The sequence below is a fragment of the Podarcis cretensis genome (assembly GCF_951804945.1).
Source record: "Podarcis cretensis genome assembly, chromosome: 6".
Classification (NCBI taxonomy): domain Eukaryota; kingdom Metazoa; phylum Chordata; class Lepidosauria; order Squamata; family Lacertidae; genus Podarcis; species Podarcis cretensis.
The window spans coordinates 8,820,059-8,838,156 of NC_137175.1; the positions used below are offsets into that span (position 1 = coordinate 8,820,059).

An 18,098-nucleotide genomic window follows, 5' to 3' on the forward strand; every position below is an offset into this window, starting at 1 on the left:
TTTTTATTTTGCTGCAAAACATGCACACAGCAACCAGAACACGCTCAGGAAAACATGCCACACATCCTGTGATCCAACAGGGCTAAAACAGCACACATCTTTAAGTCGTGGGACTTTAACTGGATTTAGATCAATGAAAATAAACCGAGTCTATGTGAAGAGTTTTCCTGTCACACAATCACTGGAATCCAGCAGTGAAAAGTGTGAGGGCAGCACTTCCTAAGGATACTCACAAAATATTGGTCTAACTATACCTTTCAACATGGGGAAGGGCAATTAGACCCCTGCATTTATGGGACAACCCTGCTCCCAATTCTCAATGATGCAATATTACATGAAGTTTTAACAGATGAGCATCATTGCAAGAGAAACAGAGAAACAGGAAAACTCGGTAGAAAAGTGAGTCCCAGTGAAAAGATGGGGTTGTGGGGTGGATCCAGACAATAGGGCTGCATCACATAAGCAGCCTTTTAGGACATATTCATGTCGATCTCCCAGTCAAGTCTCCATCAGCCTTTCAATTACTTGCGACTCTATTCCCCTGCCAATTTTTGTATTCTCTTTTCTTTTCAGCCACATTTCAATTGCTTCCTGCTTATTCAACATTTGCACAGTAATTTCTTTCCTAAAACGGGAAAACTGGGAGCTCTCCAAATCATTTAGCAACCTTTAGATGGAAGCTCCCAGAGATTTAGCAAACCTTCCTACAAAGCTCAGCAAAACCCATTGCCTCCTGTGCTGCTCTCATGGAGCATGTGAACCATCTTTTTGAATTTTCAAGGCATTTGAAAGCCACCAGCACATCAGCCTATTTTCAGCGGATGTGCCTTTCAGACTTCTTGTAGTCTGTATTCTTTGAAGCCTTTCAAAAAGGAAACATCTATATTAGGGTCAACCAACACCTGAGCATGTAGAGAAAGCTGTACTTTGTAAAAGTACTTGAGCTTAATGAAGAACATTAGTTAAGTAGTTGAATTCCACCCACCCATCAAAAAACAGCCAGGTAGCCATTAACGAACTACAGTGGTACCTCAGGTTGCATACGCTTCAGGTTACAGACGCTTCAGGTTACAGACTCCGCTAACCCAGAAATAGTGCTTCAGGTTAAGAACTTTGCTTCAGGATGAGAACAGAAATTGTGCTCCGGCGGCGCAGCAGCAGCAGGAGGCCCCCATAACTAAAGTGGTGCTTCAGGTTAAGAACAGTTTCAGGTTAAAAACGGACCTCCGGAATGAATTAAGTACTTAACCCGAGGTACCACTGTACTGGGAGTCTGGTGCAGTGTCTCAGTGTGGTATAGTGTTTAGTGTGTTGGACGACAAGCTGTGAGACTAGGGTTCAACGTCCTAACTCAGTAATGAAGTTTGCTTAGGTGACCTTGGAACAATCATCGTCTCTTTGCCTAACCTTGAGCTCCTTGGAGGAAAGGTAGAATATATATGCAATGTAATAGAAATAAGTAACACTCAAGTCCCAGCAACACAGCGTTAAGTGTGATTGCGCAATTCCATTTAAAAATAAAAGACAGGATGGGGATAGAGCTTCCATAGGGCTCATGGTTCAATCAACCCAGTCAGCTGGGCAGCATATAAATAATAAAATTATTATTATTATCATCAAGACAACAGGTATCATTTTCGTCTTTATTTCTAAAGTCAGTCTTCAGGCAACGTGAGCTGCTTTGTTCCATATCTCTTGCTTTATTGTTTTATTTTGCTTTTAAGATGACACTGTAGGTTCAAGTTCAGTACCACTTTACAGAACAAGGAATAGTGCTCACAGGTCCTGTGAACTTCACAAATACACAGCAGGAAAACTGAAAGGCTTCTCATGTCCCACAACTCCCCGCCTCTCTTAAAGAGAGACCCAAAGACCAGTCATTCCAACCTAGAATGCAAAGGAAGGTTAAGAACCTCAGATACATCTCTCAAAGCCATCCCTTCTGTATTCAAAAGCTTTGGGCAGAATCCTCCACTGGTACTTTATTTCTGTCCCATTTAAGTCAAATGTACAGAGAGGCTTTCTGGATCAAGAGGAGGTTCACCTCACAGTTTTAAAGTTATTGCACAAATTACTACACCAATACATAAAAAAATTCTACCCATGGAATGTTAGACGAGGGTTGGGGGGGTGCTCGATTCTTGGAGGATATGAAGAGATCCCAGCAAGACTGTACAGAAAGAGGTCTTAAATCGTGAACCCCAGCACTACAGACACCTGGTTGTGTGATTAAAAATGCCCACCTTTACAAATGGCTCTTTATCGCCCCAAAGATGAACCTGGCAATTTTGCTGGGGCGCTGCCCTACTGGCATGCGGAAGGGCTTTTGGTAGCCCACATGGCTTGCTTAATTGTTCCATCTCACAGACAGCTGATTTCCAAGGGCTGAGGGAATCATTCGGAAAAAGTTAGAACGGAGTGCCAAACCCTCATATTATTAGCTAAATCCCTATAGCCAGACGATGGAGTCTGGCACCCACGTTCGTGTATTTCCCACTCCAAATCACATCTTCCAAAGCACTTGTGCAGTGCTTTGTGCAGGAATGAAGCATCTGAATTGGCACTGAGAGAGGTCAGCGCAGAGGTGGCTGGACCTCAATTCAGAAAGAAAAGGCAGGATAGAGCAGCTCATGTGCCATTTAGGATAGGTGAGTAGTGTAGAGACTTGGTTCTATTCATGTAGCCAGCCCAGCCCACGCTACTTAAATGATGCTGTACCATGGGTTTATCTCCTATTGCCATGCACTGTATTAAACAGAAATCATAATGCTGGGGTTATTTCTAGTTCTCCCATTTCAGCTTTGTAGGAACAGGCATGCAGGCCAGGTATCCCCCTATAGTGCTTCCTCACACATTTTTTTTTTAAAAAACAGCAACCCATTTGCAACTGCATCATTCTTGCTTGAGAGATACCATGTGGTTTTTAGGCTTTGGGGGTAGATCAGCATCAAAGGGTGTTGTTTCTTCTTCTCCCTGAAAAAAGCCTTTAAATTCTCATCAACCCCACCTCTCCAAAAAGCTAAATAAGCAGCACATTTCTGAAAGGAAGAACAGTGTGAAAGTAACTCTCTGATTCCTAGTCTAATACATTTGCATTGAATGGCTTTAAAAAACTGATTTCTTATAATGCAATTAAGCTTTTTCAAATAAGCAATGGCTGTGCTGTTTCTGCACACATCTTTCAACCTGCGGTATAGAGAGATTTGAAAGGTAGTTCATAGTCAGAAAAGTGAGCTGAGGGTGGAGGAATCAACCCTTTCAAAAGAAAGAAGTAACACAACAGGAGAGAAGGCCTATATTCAATGCTGCAATCACTCTGCCAATTCAGATTTTGCTCACTGGAGCACCATTAACCTGTATGACTGCCTAGGCCAGACTTGCGGTCAAACGCATTAGCTTAAAAGCATATTTCCAAGCCCACCAGCTCATGCATACATGCTAGGCATCAATGACACTTAAAAACAAAACTTTTGACTTAAAAAAAGATTCCCTGCCACAGGCAATCGGTCAAGTGGCCATTCTTAAGGCTACAACAGATATAGCCTTGCTGAGATTGTGACTAAAGGTGAATCAAAAGCAGCTTCGTCCCTTCCCCAGCAACTGCATGCTACCCTTCTCTGTAAGAATTGATCATGATTTCGGAAGAATAAATAGGGCACCTTGAGCTCTGACATCAAAACCTTTCTTGTGCATTGTTTTACTAAGATGTCAGCACCACCAATGGTGCATTTAAGAATGTGACTGATGAAGTGTTGATCTCGAAGGGTAGATACATCTGAAATGACAAAGTATTACAAGAGCAGAGAAAAATCTGCTAGGTTTGGAGAAAATGGTGAGAACGGGAGAGGAGGCGTATTATTATTATTTTACAAATATAACATTCATTTGTTCATACAGACTAGGAACGTATGGATATTTTGGGGAGTGGCAGAAAATAAGAGTAACAAAGCAATTCAAGATGATGCAGAGGAGTTAATATTAATTCAGGTCGACTATGTCAGCAGTGAGCTCAAAGTACATTTTCCCATCCCTGTTACTGTGATGTTTTAATCAAAAGATTTCCTGCCAAATCATGGGTATAGCAGATCTGCAGAGCACATGCATTGGCTCTGACACTCGGGCAGCAAACATGTACTAAAGAGAGCAGATAAAAAGGGTCAGGTATAAATTTACGCCAGCCACTACATGTTGAACATGCAATTAAGTTCCCATGATGTTATCTTTAGAACAGGGAGGGGAGTAAAAAAATACCACTCAATGGGTCACGGTGTTTACAAAAAATGCCAGAACCAACACTAAGGAAAGGCGTTAACTCTCACTGCGCCCTGACTGTTTCCTTTTTTTAAAGGAGCCGTTTTACATGGCCAGAGATCTCAGAAGAGGACACAGGAGTCTGTCTGGCACAGGGAAACACCACGGCCACCACAGACTCACTGAAAGGGCGCTAGACTGTTGAGAGCAGAGGATGGCGGAGCATAAACAATGAAAATACTCGAAGAACATTTCAGTTGGCAGCTTGAAAGGCTAGTGATTAAGTACGGCAGAACAAGCCAACAAGGTCATATTTCTTTACAAAGTAGATACTGACATACCAAACAATACACAAAAATCCTAGGAAACTATTAATACTTAGTGGGTAAGTTCACTGTGTGTGTGTGTGTGTGTGGACAGTTATATACAGCAGACAACCTTAGCTGACTTCTGGAGGTCTAAGTCTGTGCAAAAGCTTACCAGAAGACCAGGCTCAGGTCCACGGAACCCCAGAAATAGTCCACCTGCCAATGCAAAGGTGTTCTTGGGCAGAGATTCAAACATTTGAAATGTAGGTTTGCAAGCAAAATTTCCACACTGGTATGAGAGGAGCCCCCCACCCCACTCTCCTGTGATTCTGGTATCCACACTGGAATTCAACCCATTACACCATGATCCCAAGTTTTCCAGGAGCTTCTCACAACATTAGCAGTCATGCTATGCTGTAATACATTACAAAGGGAGACAGATGACAAAAGAAGATCTCTTGACCACAAGCATCAATAACATACGTTAAGACCTGTAGAAATAAATACTTGAATTCTTCTCAAAAGTCATGCAAAGCAGCCAACATGATGAAACTTACAACCTGACCCCTCTTGATTAGCTTCCTTCTGATTTGTTTGGGAGAGGGGGAAGGGAGAGGAATCTATTTTGGAATCTTATATACTGATTTTATCTATAAATGGAGTCAAAGTACCAAACTCATGTTCGGTTGCTCAAGAAATTTGCTTCTTTCATTCACGAGTTCTGTTTAACTATCTTGTCTAATCCTTCCAAACACTTCGTCATTTCTGATAGCAGGCAGTTCTGGTAAAAACCAAAAAGAGCAAATGGAACCTTCGAGGGAACAAAAACAATGTGACATTTTTCATTTAATTTTTAAAAAGAAATGGAAACTACCAAGGGCAGGAAAAGGAAGTATCTTGCTCTTGACTCTCCAAGAGTTCATACGGAAGAAGCTCAAACCTTGTTTCTTCTGCGACAGAGATTTAGCTGAATAAGGTAAAGAGTTATTGTTTTTCTTTTCACACCTTGATAAATCTAAAAACTGCTTCAACAGCATCTTAATTACCATTTTGCATTGTTTCAAACCCACCCCGGCAACTTCAGTCTCAGTCCACTAATCTGCAATCAGTTCAGTAATCTGCAATCAGTTGAAGACACACTCATATCAGCTTATCCAGAAGTTCTCCAGAACTTCACCTGAAATTCCAATGAGAAGCTGGGCAATCTCGCAAGACTACACATGCAGCATTGTGCTATGAAAGTATGCTTGCATGGGCTTACTTCCTCCAGGCTCTCGCTTTAGGAAGTCGGCATGCTCCGCATACAACAGCAGCATGGTGAGAATATATCTAAGAATGCACAAGGTCATTTCCATGGGAGAGACACGTCTTCATATGGTAATTACAAGAATCTACAAACCAATGTCTTTTTTTGTAGTAGTTGTAAACAGGAGTGGAAAGAGAATGGAACAGTAAGCATGAGGTTTAAACAGGCCCAAAAATGACAAGGACGTTAATCCAGTTACATGGGAAACCTTTCCATTAGAAGTATGACTTTTCCCTCTGCCATGATGGACAGGGATACAAGTCCTACCAGTTCTGGTTATCCCAGCCTTCTTCAGCCGCTGAAGAAGATTCTTTTGTCGTCTTCTTAGGGGTCATTTTGGTTTTGCCCTCCCCGGCTGCATTCTCCCAGTTGGTCTCCCAGTTTTCCCAGCTGTCACTGTTACTGTTCTTGTTATTGGAAACTGTCCCCGAGCCCCAGACATCCCAGCTATCAGAGCTCTTCTTCTCGGTAGAATTGTCCACATACGTCCAGCTGTCGCTGCTTGGGGACTTGTGGGTTTTGGGCGGATCCGAATTGCCAAAGGTCTCCCAAAAGCTTTGATCCACTGCATTGTTCTGGTAGCCTTCACCACTGCTGTTCTGGTAGCTGTCACCCTCTGGCGGCCTTTCAAGGAAGAAAACACAGGAGAACAGAAGACTAGTTCATTTCAGCACAGAATGGATCAGAAGGGCTGCTATCGTGTTCAGTCTCGGATCTTGATTTGCTGTTACGCTACACTATTCAATCTCCACCTTAGAAGCGAAAGCGCGAAAACGTAGCTGTGTGTACATGTGCTTTTGTGTAGGCTCCACCATATCCCCAGCTAAAGCCAACTCTGGAGTCACTGCAATGTAAATATTGCAGGGAGGCAACACTATGCTATCCATGATGGGATGGGATGGAAATAGCCTATAGACAGCAGTGATGAAGTTTAGGAGAGGGGTATCATGAGTTGTCTGGTTTATTTAAAAATAAAATGTGCATGCCATTTCACGTAATAAAAATCTCTGAGTGGTTTACATAAAACTACAACAATTGCATTCAATAACATTTCCTAAAGACCAGATTAAAAACAGAACAAGTGCATATATCACAAATAAAACAGAGCAGCATACAAAACAGGTTGTCTCAACCTCTCAATTTTTAATTTTCTTAAGTTTTTAAGAATGGTGTGAGACCATAAGCAAGCATATTTGAACATAATGGTTTCGGGAGAAAAGGTGCCAGTTGTTTCAAGTCGTGTTCATGTTTTAAAATGCTGTAAACATGTTTCTGAGCATTTGGAAAAGGTCAGAAGAAAATGAATAAGGGACATATAGGTCTAATAAAAGGGTTTTACACCCACTGGATTCTAGAAGGATTATTGTTTTAAAAAAAATGGAATACAACCATGTCCGTGTTCTTTGGCCATGGCAGCTGCCAATCAAAACAGATATGAGATATAGAAGCCTGGAGAGTACACATCTAACACAAATACACAAAGAGGGGTACCTTTCAGAAGACTCGTCTGATTTTCCAGAAAAGAAAGTGGTAACATCTCGCCATCCCTTACTACTTACTCCCTGGACCTGTGAAATAGAGATTGGGGCAAAATGGAGAAGGAAAACCCAAAGGAAGATTACAAAAACATCATTTGTGACAAAATATCATTTTGGGGGAGTTGGTGTGGTGGAAGAGCGGCAGAACCAGCGTGATCACCTGCCTCTGAAAGTGGAGCTCTAGAAACTAGAAGACACTCTGCTTTGAGCCACTGAGTCAAAGGGACCAGACTCTTAGCAAAGTAGGCCAAGCCTTAAAACGTTAAGATTAGCTGATAGGCTCGGATGAAGAACCTGAAAAGCTGCCACTTAATGATTTTTCTGCCTGCTGCAACAATTTTAATGCAGTGTGGTAGATGCCATAGGGATTTTAATTTGATTTCGATTTCTTTTATTTATTATATACAGTACTGCATTTCATTGTATTACAATTTGAATTCCAATTTGTAACACAATAAAATAAAATAAATAAAAGAAGCAAACAAATGTAATTAGAAGCCAATATAAATGTCTTATCCAACGGATGCGCCGTCTCTTATCTTCAACCATAAATCCCAGGGACCACCTGAGTGAAGCTGGCAGGCCACCAACTCTCCATGGGCCAGAGTTTGGGAACCTTTCATATAAGGGACGAACACAACATGTTCATGAAAGGTGAGCTCACCACTGATACCAGAGCTACGAAAAGTACTAACGCTATACATCTTTCCAAGGAAATTTACACACTGCTTTTCTTAAAAAAGCATCAGAGCAATTTTAAAATCAAAGCATTCAAGAGAAAAATAGTTAAAACTAGGAAGCATCAGCACTTACCGGTTTTATTAAGCATTGGCAGCAAAAACAGAAGAAAGGGAGAAGGCACGTATATTAGCAAAATTTAGAAGTCTTTGCATTCCATTTAAGCTGTTTCCATATTCCTTTGCAAACTTTATGGCTGGTCACTGGCCCACCCATTGCTACGTTTCATAATGAGGAAGAGAATTTGTTTTAGAAATGCATCCTGTGAGCTCACAGGAAAGTGTTTTTTGTCACATCAATGGTACACGTACCATTTATGAAATACCCTTTACTAGATATCGAGGGAGTCAGTTTTCACACATGAGCCTGGTTCACACATTGCTGTAACATTCAATGATTTGTTCAGCCACAGCATAAATGCCGGCTCCTTGCATGTGAGGTCATAGTCAAACTGATTTCCATGGAAAACAGATGCAACCCAATCACTTTCAGTGACACGTGCGACTTGCGCCTTAATAAACAACACAGAATAGACAGCTGTCTATTTGTCAATGCTGCGTTGCTGCAGGAGAAATTGCTTCTAGCGCTGGAGCACAACATGCCTAAGGAATATGGAGACTGGCTTAATTCCTGGCCTCCTATCCGCTAGGAAGGCCACATCGTACCTTGGAAGCCAAATGCGAGACTCCCTGGGAAACATCATCCATAATTTTTCCATCTTTTACCTACATGAATCAAGATGTCCAAAGTTAGGCGCAGAACAAAATGATGCCACAACTACCTGAGAGAAATGCTATTTGCACCAAAAGTAAACACAAATCTTTCATTCCACAGACAATGAGGTCAGGAGAGTTTGCTACTTTTAAAAGGTTATCTGCTAAGAACTCTGGAATTAATCTTCCTTGGGGGACACAAAGACTTTGGATGCAGCATACTAAGCAATCAAGAAACCAATGGCACAATGAGCACTTACTTTAAAAAGTGAGGCAATTCTTACAAGTATAATCATATTATTTTTTACATCATAAATGCATTCCTTATTTAGAACTTTACACATTATTCAGAGCCCCTCCTAAGATGTCCGATGACATCTAAAAGAATATCTAACTCGGTTCAAAAATTTGCAATTGATGCAGTACAGATCATAAGCCTCAAAACTTAATTATTCTACCTTTAATTTAGCAATATTGTGTCTTTAGAGGAGAACTGCCATTGATGGACCAGGGGCTGAAAAAGTCCCTCGTTCTCAGCCGAGATCACGGTGCCCCAAAACTACGCATTTTGTGACACTGTGCTCTCGCACGGGTTACAAGACTCATGCAGGAGCGTGGCCCCAAAGTTTTGCACTGGGACATGTAGGAGGGTATGGTGGCACCATTCACATAACCAACACTACCACAGAGATACCAACATTTTCAAAAGTAGAGGGTGCATGGTTTGGCTTGTGAAAAACAGGGGGTCTGTAGTACTTAGCTAATTGGGAACCACTGGCCTAGAGTAAAAGTGAATAATCTTAGGGGTTCAGCAAGATAGAATACCACCAGGGTTCTGAGTTCAACTCTGCACTCGTTGCATAAGCTTTTGCATTTTATTTATTTTACCCCACTTTTTTTATTTATTTTAGCCCCACTTCCTTGTCTGCAAAATGGACATAACCTGACAGGTTGCTATTAATAAACAGAGACTATAAAAATCACACTGCAGAGTCTGAAATTCAGAAAGCTGAAACACCCCACTGAATCATATTCATGGGAACAACCAATACTTGATCAAAATGGAATTATTTAACATGATTCAGAAAATATATTTCTCTGTACCACCTTTCCCAGCCTCGCATCCCTCCAGATGTTTTGGAGTACAGCTACCGTCAGGGCTATCTAGCATGGGCAAAGATCAGGGATGGCAGGAGCTGCAGTTCTACAACATCCTAAGCACCAGGTTGGGAAAGCCTTCTCTGCATGCCATGAAATATTAACATAGGCTCCTTTTCAGTATTTAGCTCACCTGTGATCTCTGGGAAACGTGAGAACAGCAGCTTGCGGAGGGGCTTTCAGTAACATGTGCTAGTGCCCATGTTAGGGTATTCAATTAAGCGTTCAAACGTGTTCCAAGTCTCAATCATGTCAGGCATTTGTGAAAATTTCTCAGTAATGCCCCATATTATTTATCTATGGCATTTTCTAGCTTTTAGAGGGCTTGATCTGCAGTGAGCTTTGCAACCCTGCCCCCTGTGTTAAACTAGCTGGATCTTTAAATACCACTTGTATTAAGATGAAGGTTTAAAATTGGATTGTTAGGCATATAAGGTTTCATGGACGTGCATGAATAAATACTAAATAATGATACCAAGAGGGGGAGTGGAGGGAAGTCAAGCAAGATTATGGTTTAAAAAAAACTAGCTGGATCTTGGGGAACCCTTCAAAGAGGGCCTAGGGAGGTATGCTGTTGGAAGGAGTGGCATGATCTGGCCAAAGAGTGCTGGGTGTTGTTATTGTGTTGGACTAGGACCAGGAAGACCCAAGTTCAAGTCTTGACTTGGCCAGGATGGGGTGACATTAGACCTGCCATGTTTTCCCTTAAAATACCTTACCTCACAGCGTTGTTGTGAGGCTGAACCACGGAGGCCACCCTGAGCTCCTTGGAGGAAGGGCAGGATATTATGATAATAAATAAACAAAGCTTTTGAGACAGATGAATTAAACGGCCAAGAAGGATGATGGGGAAATATCAATGTCACATCCTTTTGAACTGGACTCTCACATCTTTGGCTGCAAATCTCCTGAAGTATAATGCCAGAACCTGGTTTTGATAACACCAACAGGGAAGTGTTTTTTAGACTATGTCGGGGAGGAATTGTACTGCCACCCTGTGTGCACACAATTTCACACTGGAGAAGCTCATGTGTGTAAGAAGGAAAATGGTATTCAGTTCCCATAACCAATGTACTCATTTCCAAAGTTACCTTCTCCTGTGCAGGTTTGAGGACATTTTCATTTATACTCTGACCTAACTCTGAAGCCTAGTTAAAAGTAAAACAAACACAAAAGTCAGTTACACTTTTCTTCATAGGAAACATCTAACATGTATTGCCACGGAAAGGAGCCACTAGACTTTCAAAGAAAAGGAAGAAAGAAAGAAAGAAAAGACAAAAGCAGGACAGAGGAGCCCTGATCTTTGCCTGGTACAAGCGAGAGAGTGAGCTTTAAGCACACAATGCGTATTCACAAAGAGACGGGGAAATACACTGAGATGTACAAGACTACAGGGCTGCTTCAGTATCCTCGAACTGGTTCCTTTAAGCAAGTCCCAACAAACCAAAAGAAAATATCCTTGCTAAACCAAAGGTTACTTTAGGGGTGAATGTGCTGCCACTGCAGAAAGGTCAGTTCCCATGCTGCTCCAGCAACACGCAAGAAAACTTCACTCAAGTGGTTTGGTCACACTGTGCGATTACTCAGATGTAAGAACACAATATGGCCCATATCATGTAGGCATTAGCTTAAAATTATTGGAGGGGCATGGGAGCTAACCACACTGAAGCTAATGGGTGATCACAATCACTGCACTACAGTAACATGAAGTCAGCAAGTTCTTTTGGAAAGAGAAATGCAATCATTTCACAGAACATACTCTGAAGTTACGCAAGCAATGGCAAGCCCATATGAGAAGATTTCCTGTGGCTGGGGAATGCAGAAGACCTGCTCTTCCCAATTCTACAGCCTAACTTTCATGCTCTTTGTCAAGATGCACAAACATAACTTGTAGAAAAAAACAGGAAAGAGATGCAGAAGGCTTTTAAACTAGAAGTGAAACGCAACTGGAAAACCTTGTGTGATTTTTGTACTGTGGTGCCTCAGGTGTGGCCTGTTAGTCCGGGAGATGCACTTCCTTTGCCCTGTTCTGCTTCTCTAGGCCTATAAAGTGTTACAACTAGAAATAAGAAATGGTGCGAAATTGTACCCAGTTAATTGGGGGAAGACGGAGGGGGGGAGGGAGAGAATGAATTATTGGTTAGAGGTTAAAAAGAGAAGGAATACACTTGTGGACTGGTGCCATTATATTTATGACACTCAGATCTAGGCTGCCCAAGTTGACCCTACAGTAGCTGCTTTGGGGAATATAGATTGGAATAGATGACCTGTAGTCCCTTTAGATCAGGCATCCCCAAACTCGGCCCTCCAGCTGTTTTGGGACTACAGTTCCTATCATCCCTGACCACTGGTCCTGTTAGCTAAGGATGATGGGAGTTGTAGTCCCAAAACAGCTGGAGGGCCGAGTCTGGGGGTGCCTGCTTTGGACCAAGAACATTCTACTCATCCTTCAGTTGTTTCCCAGAATAATGTTATTTCTTGCTGCTATTTCTTATTGGATGCTAAGTATTATGGAGGAACACAGTTGCACTTCTTCTCCTGAATCCTGTCCTACTCTGCAAAGTTACATGCATTGTGAGTTAAGGATGGGATGAGTGACTGAACTCTTCCTTACCAATTTTTTAATTTCTGTGTGATTAAGTTGTAAAGCTTGGGGGAAATCCCTGCTCATCTTCCTGCCTAATACCACAGTCTCCTCATCTAATCTGTCACCACGTTAAACTAGAAATGAAAACAATTAAGGTATTGGACTAACGTGGCTGGCATCTTCTTTATCTGTTACCATGCCTGTTAATGCTAACAGGATAGTGTGGAAGTTCACAGCCTAAACTAAGTCTGTCTAGTCAATGCCCTTCTTTATTATGAGGGCCAGTGTCTGGTTCAGTTCACAGAATATGCACAACTTATTCTCCTGACAATATGCAGCTAATGGAATTGTTAACCCTGTGAAAGAGACAGAGGTTTGACAGATCATTGACTGAATGCTGAACACCCTTTTCCCCATGAACAAAGCCTTCAGAGGAACATCTATTGCTAACCTCATTTCCAAATACTTCCCTAATGCAAATACAGTTCTGAATACACCTCAGTCCTGAGTGATCATCCCATACACCCACGCGTTGAGCGAGCCTTTGACATCCAACATTTACAAAATAGTATGGATTGGAATATATACTTAGGACTCTTGCTTGATGCAGCCTATTTTAAAACAAGCTGGAGGAGACATTACAGAAAGATGCAGACAACACTGTTCAACAAAAATGACTTGATTTCAAAGTGAGGGGGGTTAAAGTGAAATTATAAAAGACAGCTAGCAGCAAAATGTACAAACTCAGCACAGTAACAAAGCACCCATGCATGAGAATTGAGGGGAGGGCTTTACCGGATCTGCCTGCTGTTTGTGGCCCCAAAACTTTAGACCCAGGCAGCACAAGAGAAGAGAGCAAGGGAGGTAGAAGAAGCAGCTTTTAGCAAAAGATCTAATGTACTCTTTTGTTCCTGGCAAGAAAGCATGATATTTATCCCAACATCAGTGCCTTAACGACAAGCAAAATGTTTAGTCTCTTGATTACCACGCCAAACTAAATTGTCAAAAATAAACTAAAATAAAATTATATAGTCAGGGCTGAGAGCGAGAGTCAGCTTGTAAGCACGAGCTAGGAAGCAACAGCTCCAATTGTTAATTGGGAAAATTTGCCATCATGTGCCGACTGAGAAGGCAGCAGTGCTGCTGAGGTGGCTTGTCAGTAGGGCTGGTAAGTTAACTCCAGTGTAGCGTTTTGAATAAATATGCATGTTGATACTAATATGACATTCAACAAGGTTTAAATAAGGATCTGTGACTCCCGTAAGAAGGCAGGAAAGGAAAATCAAGTCAATATCAAACGTTATATATTTTACAGAAGGGGGAAATATCTGCAGGCTTTATGTTCTGCCAACATCTGCCAGGAATACTGATTTAATTTTCCCTTGAAAGACACACCATTTTAGCTTGCAAGACGGTTTCAGTTAAACAAGAATTAATTTCACTGGGCATGTGAATGCACCCAAGGATATATTCCTCATAGAATCCAAAGCCTTTGCTTTGCACAACTTGATATAAATGCACCAACGTTTTTCTACAAACTGCTTAGGTTTGTTTTAGTACAAATACGCTCTTATAGAAGCTGGTTTCTATTAGCGTGTTCCCTTCACCAACAAGGCAAGCACCTCAGGAATGCAGGATTGCCACTGAGCCTGTAGCTTGTAGATGCTCGCACACAGATATCATTTGTATAAACCAGCTTCTCTGAGTGGGTATTACACACATGTAAACACCGCAGTTCCTATAAATAGCACCATCATCTGAGCATCTCCCAGCTGTGACTTTATGGCAGTCCCACAGAGATTCCAGCATAGTATCAACAGCCCCAAGTTATGATCTATGCAAATTGTGCATTGATTAGGAGGCAATTCAAGTCTGGAGGCTATTGCTTAATAGAGAAGCAATATCTGAGGTTCTGCAACACTAACTGCAGGCTACATAATTTTACCTGAGGAAGCTGTAATCCGTTTCCACATTACGTACACTGCATAACCTACAATTCCCCTCTCAGTAGATTTATTTACTTCTAATGAATTGCTTTCCGCCGCTCCCTTAGGCGAAATGCTAGACGTGACAAAGGAGTAAATTCTGCAGCCATGGGCTAAAATGTAAAATATGCATAAGCCATACGTGGAAAGTGAATTAACAGAACCCCTGTTCAATTTAGATGTATGACACAACATTCTCTATTAAAATAAGAAAGGACACATGCCTGATAGCAACAGTATGCTGTCTCGGTTTTTTAAAAAGCAACAGTCGATGGTGCAAAGTGCAAAGATGATGAGTGGTTTTATAGGTTTTTAGAGCAGATTCTTGCTATCCAGTTGTAAATATTCTGCAACTTGGTAGCAAACCACTAAATAAATGTCTGGTGAGTCAACAGGTGCAATCTCTGTTTTCTATTGTGCTTCAAAACATACCTCATCTGCTTCCTAACTTAAGAGTACATGACGCTTTCATCACAATACCTCTGACACTGGAACCTAATTTGCAGTTTCTCAGAGAAGATCCGGGAGATTGTAAATATTCCAAGAGAATTCAAACTGCTGAGGAAAAGAGAACCAGTGAAGATTTTTAGTGTTGGGTTAGCCACATAACAGAAGGACTTGTGAAAATCACCTTTTGAGTTGCTTGAGATCCAAATTTGGTAGCCTGTTAATAGAAGCAAAAATTGTTTGTTTCAGTCTTTTATTTTCCCCTTAGCAATTCAAAGCACAGACACTGATGATGTGGACTGCAGCGCCACGAGATTCTTCTGTGGCTTTACTGGAGCAACCTAACTTCTTCCCCTCTTGACATTATAACATTCTTATGTTTCTCAAAATCTTACAAAACGCCTACCACTCTAAGGAAGTTTTAAGAGCCACGAATATCAAAACTTTGCTTTGTTAGGATCCTTTCAAATGGAAGACTTCTAGCATTACCCAAACACTGATCCCCCCGCCGCCCTCTGCTGTAAGCTATAGGCAGAAAAACAACTAACTTTCCACACTTCAAGGTTATTGTGTGTACACATCTTCTTATGTTCTGCCCACGTGTGATATGGCCATGTGGGTTCTGAGGATCCCATGCGCCAGAGAAATGTTCTCTAAAATCATTTTGCCACTAGAAAGGAAGTCTGTACCTCCAAAAACAATTGCGGAGGGAGAGCTTCTCCTTTGCCAATACAGAAATGCCTCACACCAGCCAAGGAGAAGCAGAGCACTATGCTCCTCTTTTTCCAGCTTCAGCTTGCTCTTATAAGTAAAAAGTAGGTGGGGGGGGGGGACTGAATACAAATTAGATTTACTATCAAGGACAGCCAAGATGCTCAACCACTTTAAAGCATCAATGCCGTTTCCAAAACATGCCTTTTTGAAAATTCCACTTCTCATAAATATCAATTGGCATGCTTTCTTTTCTTTTTTAAAGGAGACTAGCTGAATCCATAAAAGTAGCTGTAGCAGCAGCTATCAGACCTGAAAGCTAAAACAAATCTCCACTGTAAAAGGCAATATTCTTCTGGATATGAGAATCTATGAAAACACACACACAGAGCGAGAGACAAATTAAGGGAAGGCTGTTCCCTTCATGCCCAGATTGTGAGCTTCCAAAGGCATCGGGCTGCCTGTGCTGGAAACAGAATGAACCAGAAGGGTTCTTGTGTTCTTGACAGGATATTGGTTGACAGCCAAGCCTGGCTCTGCCATGCGGCAGGGCGAAGCAGCCTGGTCTATGAGGTGGCTAGATGAAAGCAGGAATTGGTGTATGAATGGTGTAGCAAGACTTTTAAAAGTGTTTGACCTGATGAGAGGGGTGTTTGAATTCCTCTTCAGACAACACTGTTTGCAGCCTGTAATGCAGATTATTTTACAACGCAGCAGTTTTGAGTTCTCTCAGGATGGATTCAGTTGACCTGATGTTTCACATGATGATGGCAGTTGCCCTCCTGCTAGGATGGCCATTTAAAGCTTTCACCACACAGCAATTCCTCAAAAGCAGTTATGTGGGAAGATGATCATCAGGTGAATGGGTGGTTAATGAGCATCTGAAGGCATCCTTAGCATAATGCGAGCCCATCGCTGCAGGTGTTTGGTTCCTTTTAGGTTTTTGCCTGTAAAAGGTCAGCTTCCTAAGAGAAACCCCATTACATAGAGCAAGCTGGATAGCTTCATTTGCTGGATTATAGTGTTTACTTACACCTTCTTTAGCTGCAGAAGCAAACTTGCTTGCTCCAGAAGTAAAACTACTCCACCCCTGAAAGAAGAAGCAGAGAATGGTTAGGCCTGCTCCATTTTTACCAAGGTAAAACAAAAAAAATGTTTCTTTCAACAACCAAGTGCAGAGAAAATCTAATAACCTTTCTGTATCAGGTGAGGGGAACCTCTGGGCATTGTTCGCCTCCATCTACCACCATCCCTAATGATAGACTGTATTGGATGGAGCTGATGGGAGTTGGAGTCCAAATGTCTGGAATGCCCCAGGTTCCCCACCTTTGCTCTGCATCATAACAGCACAGACTCATCCACCTTGTCATATACGCTACCCCAATACTCGGTAAGCTCAGCCTCTTTGTTTGAAAGTGCACAGCTCCCAAACTTGCACAAAGGCCAAAACTGGTAGCCATAATAAAAACGTGCAACCCTTGCTCGATCCATGGGCTTAACTACAGGAAGGTAGAAAGGTGACGCAAAATAAGGGAAAGATCATTTCCTTAATTCAGGGGAGCCGATGTAGTTTGGAAAGTTTCCCTGGTTTGGAAAGTCACCAGTTCTTAGCTTCAAGTTCAAGCAAGTTCTACAAATCATGATTTCCCCTCTCTTGTTTTCTTCTTCTTCTTTTTCTACACTAACCATACACAATGACACTGTTGATTTTGTAAAATGGAGCCACAACAAGTAGCCCTTTTCCCTACTGCTTCTCTCCTGCCCGGGAAGCCTCCTGCCAGTTCCATTCTCCCTGTCTGAAGTCTTTATGCAGGTAGAGGAGGCCAGTGACATTTCAGAGTGTACTCTTTTCAAATGCATTGAAAACCATTTTGAAAAAGAACTGAGGAGTTGCTTGTCACTGCAGTGAAAATGAATGTTTTGAGAGGATAGAGAAAACGAAGGAGAATAATCCCATGTTACCTGATTTTAAATGCTGCGCTAGTATTTCTAGAAAGACCGGCATGAAGGCAAGAAAGGTTAGCGCAGCTAAACATGAACAAAATCAACACTAGAAGCATTCTGGCAAGAAAGCAAAGCAAGTGGATAAATTATCATTTTGATTTGATTACCATTCCGATAAGCAATCAAGCACACCATTAGTCAAGTTGTCCACTGTGGTTGTTTTCTATGGTGCACGGTTATTCATTTCTTAGCATTATACTCCAAGTGTTGAAGTAATCTGTCTAAAATTGCGCTCTGTCGTCTCTACTTTTTAAATTGTTGTTTCAGACATGATGTAATATGGGGAACCTTGGCTTGCTTACTGGCAACAAAAGAGTGAAAGAATAAGAATGCATCTTATATCAGCGTATGC

The 18,098-nt window shown here is 41.7% G+C and overlaps 1 protein-coding gene across 6 annotated transcripts in view; it reads right to left on the reverse strand.

Annotated features, from left to right (window-relative positions):
• Positions 1-1,677: 1,677 nt before the first annotated feature.
• ARFGAP1 (ARF GTPase activating protein 1) overlaps positions 1,678-18,098 on the reverse strand; it is a 32,157-nt gene continuing 15,736 nt past the window's right edge. Inside the window, exons 8-14 of one of the 6 annotated variants that reach the window (XM_079979649.1) lie at positions 16,776-16,832; positions 15,216-15,248; positions 13,395-13,424; positions 11,104-11,160; positions 8,807-8,866; positions 7,357-7,433; positions 1,678-6,489 (exon numbers count right to left, since the gene is read on the reverse strand). In XM_079979649.1, coding sequence (XP_079835775.1) covers positions 6,129-6,489; positions 7,357-7,433; positions 8,807-8,866; positions 11,104-11,160; positions 13,395-13,424; positions 15,216-15,248; positions 16,776-16,832 — 675 coding nt within the window. In that variant the 3' untranslated portion in view covers positions 1,678-6,128. The remainder of the gene's footprint in view (positions 6,490-7,356; positions 7,434-8,806; positions 8,867-11,103; positions 11,161-13,394; positions 13,425-15,215; positions 15,249-16,775; positions 16,833-18,098) is intronic. The other 5 variants (XM_079979650.1, XM_079979651.1, XM_079979652.1 and 2 more) reach the window with 5 other exon arrangements.